General features: G+C 34.8%; 1 protein-coding gene across 1 annotated transcript; it reads right to left on the bottom strand.

Annotated features, from left to right (window-relative positions):
- Nucleotides 1–3,964: 3,964 nt before the first annotated feature.
- LOC103335463 (hydroxyproline-rich glycoprotein family protein) lies at nucleotides 3,965–4,973 on the bottom strand. Its single transcript, XM_008238476.3, has 2 exons — nucleotides 4,573–4,973; nucleotides 3,965–4,377 (listed from the first exon to the last, which is right to left on the bottom strand). The coding sequence occupies exons 1-2, from the start codon at nucleotides 4,801–4,803 to the stop codon at nucleotides 4,210–4,212; spliced, it is 399 nt and encodes a 132-aa protein (XP_008236698.2). The 5' UTR covers nucleotides 4,804–4,973; the 3' UTR covers nucleotides 3,965–4,209.
- Between the last annotated feature and the right edge of the window lie 1,446 nt (nucleotides 4,974–6,419).

The following is a 6,419-nucleotide window of genomic DNA, read 5'->3' on the forward strand; positions in this document are numbered from 1 at the left end:
TTTACTGTTAGGGCATAAGCACATCAGCACATGTTCTGACCATAAAATTGAGTGACTTAAGGGTAAACAGTTATTGTTTGGCAAAAAAAAGGAGGGTAAACTATTATTGTTGACCACTAAAATAGATTTACTGTTTAGAAAGAACAATACTCAATCGTTTGAAAGATTTGGTATACTTGAGAGCCATCATTAGCATGGGAAATATGTCTTGACATTATATTTAACCATCACATGCTCACAATAAGAAAGGAAACCTCTTTTTATCTACCTAAATAATATTATAGAGTTAAGGCTTAATTGATACAGTGCCTCTTGAAAAATTAGTCAATTCTCACAGTACCCCTTTAAAGTTAAAGTGACTCACTTTGCTCCATTGACCGATGTTTTATGTTTCACTTTGCCCCTCACCTTCAAGTCTGTTAAAAATTATGTTAAAAATGCTGACGTGGCACTAATGGGACTCACTATTTTGCTAAACTAGATGCCATGTGTCAAGACATATTTAAGCAAAATAGTGGGTCCTTTGGTGTCAAGTCAGCATTTTTAACAAATTTTTAACAGACTTGAAGATGAATGGCAAAGTGAGACACAAAACATCGATTAAAAGGTAAAGTGGTCACTTTAACTTTAAGAATCTGTGGGAATTGACCAATGTTTTAGGGGGTGATGTAGCACTTAAGAGTTAATGGGGTTTAGTCCAGTGAAAAATATCATTAACTTGCATATCAATAGTCTTTGGTTCGAAAATCCTCTCTAATATAAAAAGAGAGCTTAATTATTGATGTGCCCCCTGTGCTTCACCGAAAATCCCACGTTGCCCCCTACAATCCAAACTGGGTCATTATGCCCTTTGTGCTTTAGTTACATGTCCCCGTTCCTCCATTCCGTCAATTTAGTTATTAAGACTATTAACTTGATGACGTGGCATGTACTCTTTTAATAATTTTAGCATTTAAAAGTTTTAACATTTAAATTAAATATAAGTAATAGTTAAAAATATATTTAATTAAATATAAAAAACAATTAAAAATAGTTTTAATTTCTTTTTACTTTTTAGAATCCGAACAAATTCTTAGTTTTATAAATTAGTTACAAATCAATAAACAAAATAAAATAACATTATCACAACTAATTTTAAAAAAAAACAAAACAACTCCTCTTCTCCCAACGACCCCTCTACCCAGACACCTCCACCACTCTCAACCTACCACCCACAACCCTCCATCCCCACTCAATATCTCTCTCCCTCTCTCTCTCTCTCTCTGGCCCCAACCCTCTTCGCCAACACAACTCAGCACCATCACCCCAAACCCCGACCAAATCTCAACTTATCTCCTCCAACTACAACGAATCATTCCTTCGACCCCATTAGCTCTGGACTTGAGTTGGGAACTTGAGTTCGACCCTAGTCAGTCCTTCAACCATATCTAAACTTATCTATTTGATTAGTGAGTTGGGGAGGGGGGTTGCACAAGTGGAGAGGTAGATGGGGGAAAGGTGGTTGTGGTGGGTTGCAGGGCCGTCCTTGAGATTTTGAAGCCTCACATAATCTAATAAAAAATATTATAAATGAAAATTTGCCATAACTTAATGTCATAAACAATTTTTTTATAACTAAAGTCACTATCAATAAATATGTAATGACAATCAGAAATCAAATTCATAAAAATTTAAATGTTTCTATTTGATAAAGTTAAATATTTGGTACAAAAATAAGCTCATTGTGCCCCAATAAGGTGTCTTGATGCCTCCAATAAACAATTTGTGTTTAATAGGAAAAAAAATTGGCAATCACAAATTAAAGAGTAGTTGCACACAAATGTCATTAACAAATTAGATTATATTGCATTAAACACAAAAGCAACAACAAAAACATACCTAACTATATTAAAATCATTCACATTGTATTTGCTGTCTTTATTTGAAGAATTAAAACTATTACGAGAGCTTTTTCCCCAGAAGAAAAAAAACACAGCCAATACAATACTAATGTCTGAAAATTGATCTTCTTGAATTTTTAAAAGAGAAATCATCAATCAAATGTTCATAATCAAGTTTTTCTAGAAGTTCACTTTCAATTGAAATCAAAGCTAGTCCGTTTAATCTTTTTTGCGACATAGTTGATCGCAAGTATGATTTCAACATCATCTTGTTGTTGTTCATTGGAAATATTTTCATCAATTGTAGCATGTGATTCTTTAACAATGAATCTATCAAGAGCTCCTCTTTGAGATTGAGTCAATTCCTCGATTTTTCTTTTTCTAAGTCATTTTGTATATCCAGAAACGTATTTTCTAGCAAGTGGCATGTTTAGATTACAAAGAAAAATTTCAAAACCCTATAACCTGAAGAAAACCACAACAAGAAATAGATAAATATTTCTAAAAACTATATTATCATATAACCAATCATCAACATGATAATAATTTAATAAAATAAGTCATGTAATATATAGAATAGATTGAAATTTAGATACATACCTTAATTTGAATTGAGATTTGAATCTGACTATTTGATTTTGAATGGTCTTTATGAATACTAGTCTTACCACATTTTTATACCACAATTTTATACTACATGATGTGGCAGTTGATGTGTATATATCCACATCATGTAAAATACTAGTTTTTGTTTTTCTAATTTTATTTATTAAAATACACTTCATTCATTTAATTGATGTGGCATATGCCACATCATGTGGTATAGAAATGTGGGATAATAATGTGGTAAGTGTAGCATTACTCTTTTCTTCTTTTTTGTGTTGAAATTCCTGAAATTGAAATAATAACAAAAATTGTCAAATGATTGAAAAAAGAACCAAAGAGAAGATTGATGAATGATGATTATTACTTATATATACTCCTTCTGTGGTGATTACTTACATGTGAGGAGTAGAAAGTGTTTAGGGGTTATATATACTCATTCTGTGGTTAGCTTCGATGTTTCCTTTTTCTTTTCTTTTTATTAAAGGCTTTTAGTTTTTTTTAAATTTTTATAATAATTATGTAAAGTTTGTTGTTATAATGCAAAAATAATGTGAAAAGGCGCAAATAGATTGACTTCAGTGAGCATCAAACTCTGGCACTTCTATAGTGTGGATATGCACTAAAGACAACTCCACCAGACATACTCTTGTACAAATATTTAGCACGCTATACTATATATACAATTTTTATAATATTAATATATATATATATATATATATAAAGAAATTTTGTTTCGATGGCCCTCAAGAATCGAGGGCCATGTATTGCACCACCAGGACCGCCCCGAGTGGTTGGGGAGAGGGGGTGGAGGGTGGAGAAGGGGAAGAGGGAGGAGGGGCTGCTGGGTTTTTTTAAGTAATTTTTTTTTTTTAACTATTGCAGAAAAAATTAATTAATTTTAATATTTTATTTGAATTTAGACAAAAAATTATTTTCTTAAAATTACTAAAATGTCCTTGCCACGTCATTAAGTTAACAGTTTTATTGACAAAATTGACATAATGGGGGAACGGATGACGCTAAACTAAAGCTCAGGGGTCTGTAAGGGACAAAGTGAGATTTTTGGTAAAACAAAGAGAGCACATCTATAATTAAGTCTAAAAAGAAAATATAGGATCTTTGGTTAATATAATTACTTTGCTACCCTCCCAGTGCAGAAGTGGTTTGTGCTTTTTCTCGATATTAGTGCATTGAAAACTCATAAAGGACAAAGGAATACGTAACTTGAACAAAACGCACCAAAGCAGAAACATAGAGGGGTAGAAAATCCACTAGAACCAAAACCCGAACTAGCTATCAACCCCAAAAAAAAAAAAAAAACAAAGGACCCGGGCTAGCTGAAGGATTCTCATGGAGTTGGCTTTTCAAGGGAACACCCAAATGGCAATGAATGTTCGAATTGGCAATTTGGCACCATATTATTGCACCGAATTGTTCAAATTTGGATAACAATTAATTATGAAAAAAGGCAAACAACATTTACTTTTAAAAATGTAATTATATTCCTAATCCTTGTAGAAAATGTTCACCTACAAAGTCCCAGAAAAAGTAACAAAACCACTCAAATTAAACACTTTCACCAAAACATGGTCCTAGACTAAGAGTGGTGATCATATAGCCTGCTCTAAATGTCTAGCTCTGCCTCATGAATAAGTGAACTAAAATTTAATTGAATGGTAAATTATATATTTATTATGTACACACGAAAATTGTCATCAAATTGCTAATACAAAGGCACAGGAAAGCGAGGTGGCTTTGGCTGCTTTTGCACCTTCACAACAATCTTCTCTTCTCTTGGAGGCTCTCGGGGGCACGGCAATGCCATAAACTTTGGAATTTGATCCCCAGGCATTATCACAGGCAAGCTCTGACTCTGCTTCTGCTTTAAATCCTAAGAAAAACACAGAGTCCATTAATTTCTTCAATATAAAGAACAGGGTAAATGTTTTTAGATATCCGACATGTTATGTTACGGACGAGAACTGTAAACTTAAACCGTAGATTAAATTGACATTTTGATAACATAACATGATAAAATATGCACGTCGGCTGTAAAATGAATGAATTTACAGTTTACTGCAATTACCATGTGAGGAGGCTTAGATTTGGAGGGTGATTGTGGCTCAGCATCGGCCTCGGGGTCTGCGTCTTGGGTGAAAGATCTACGGAGTGATCTGAGCTTGTCCCAGTGGTAGCAGCAGGAGAAGATTCCGCTGAGGCTGAAGATGATGATCAAGAGGAGTGCTGTGCCAAGAGGGAAGCCCAAGGACGGCCGAGATGCATCCACGTGGGGTGGCGAAAAATCCTGGCTCTCCATCACTTGAATCTGAGGCTGCTGCTGCTGACGAAGACGACGGTGGTGATGGTCCTCTTCCTTCACTCATGTGGTGAGGAGGACTCAGAGGAGCCAGAGTGTTTTTTTTGGGGGTTGAGGAAATGGGAGTCTGGGAATTTAAAAGAGATGGGTTTTGGTTTTTTGGGGTGTTTGGAAATGGGAATTTATAAAAATGAGTAAGTAGGAGGGTGGGGGGAGAGAGAGAGTACGTGTAAAGGATACACTCAAATGTTCAGTCCATGGTACGGAAGGAGAGTGGGGTCTACTTGCTTGGTGCTAAGCATAATGAATTAGACTTTGGACCTTATTTTGTTATGCTTTTGATTGTTTCCTTGGCAATAAAGAAACAAAATGATATAAAAAAACAAAAGAAGATAACATTAAAAATAGTTGGGAAATTTTTGGATCTAAATGTGAAAGCAATTTTAATGGAATTAGAAAGATGCCCTTGAGCTGGCTGCCTTGATGCTTACTATATGAAGGAAACCATTCATCTTTTTGTTCATGTATGGATGGCTCTGGTGCATGTTATTGTGTCCAAAGAAGAATTATTGTATTCCCCAAACCCTCATTTTAATATGTTTCCCAAGAACTTGTTAATCAATTAGCATGTGTAAATCATTACTGGGCAACCACCTGTTTTCTAATAATAGACCCCTTTAATCATTCAATCATATGCATGCATGAAGTCGGTAAGTGTTCTGGTAGAACATAAGGGAAAATCGAACACAAAACGTCAAGTACAAGTACAAAAACCTTTAACCGCTTGGATTTAGTGCAAGTCTCAATTAAAAGAACAAATGTAATTAACATTCCTTTTTGTGGTAGGTGCTATATATGATGAAGGGGAGCCCATTTTGTGCAGTGCTGCTTATCCCTTACCATGGGGGTGGAGCCGTAGTCCTTCTCTTTCCTCCTCTTTTTGGCTAAAATGGTAGACACCTAAGAAATATGAGCTTTTCTGAGCAAAAGCAGCCGTGTAGCTAGTAAGGTGAGTTTTTCCAATTATGAGACTGATATAACTTTTTCCATCCAAAGCTACATCCCCAACGTGTCAACCAAAACTTGGATAAAGAAAAATTTTGCACTATTTTTATTTCAAATTTTCATGGAATCTAGAGAAAAAGTAAAAGAATGATCAATGGGATCAAGATTTCATGGATTCTGCCAAAAAGTATTCAAATTTTTTTAATGTGTTGCCTTGGACTATGGTGCACTTCCATTTGAGTGTTTTTGAAGAGATGGCTACGGTTGCGAACAAATTAATTAAAGAAATATGGACCCAAAAGCAAGCCAAAAACCGACCATACCATGTGGTTGCTAATACAACCAAAGTCTGCTTTCAGCGACCGTAAAAGAACGTGATCAAGCACAACAACATCAACATGGTTGCTGCTGCTATCTTTTAGAAGATATGCCGTGTGGAACTCAAATTTTGAAAATACTTGGCAAAGACTTGACTTTTTTTTTTTTACTTGTAAATAAACTCCAATTCCCTTAGACAAGGACCAGCAAAACCCTTTCGCACTGTTTTCTCTTCACGATGTGGACTTGTTCTACGACTGAAGCTAAAAAGATTGACCTAATTGATTGAGTTT

This window comes from Prunus mume, linkage group LG1 (genome assembly GCF_029339155.1).
Source record: "Prunus mume cultivar Tortuosa linkage group LG1, ASM2933915v1, whole genome shotgun sequence".
Taxonomy (NCBI): Eukaryota; Viridiplantae; Streptophyta; class Magnoliopsida; order Rosales; family Rosaceae; genus Prunus; species Prunus mume.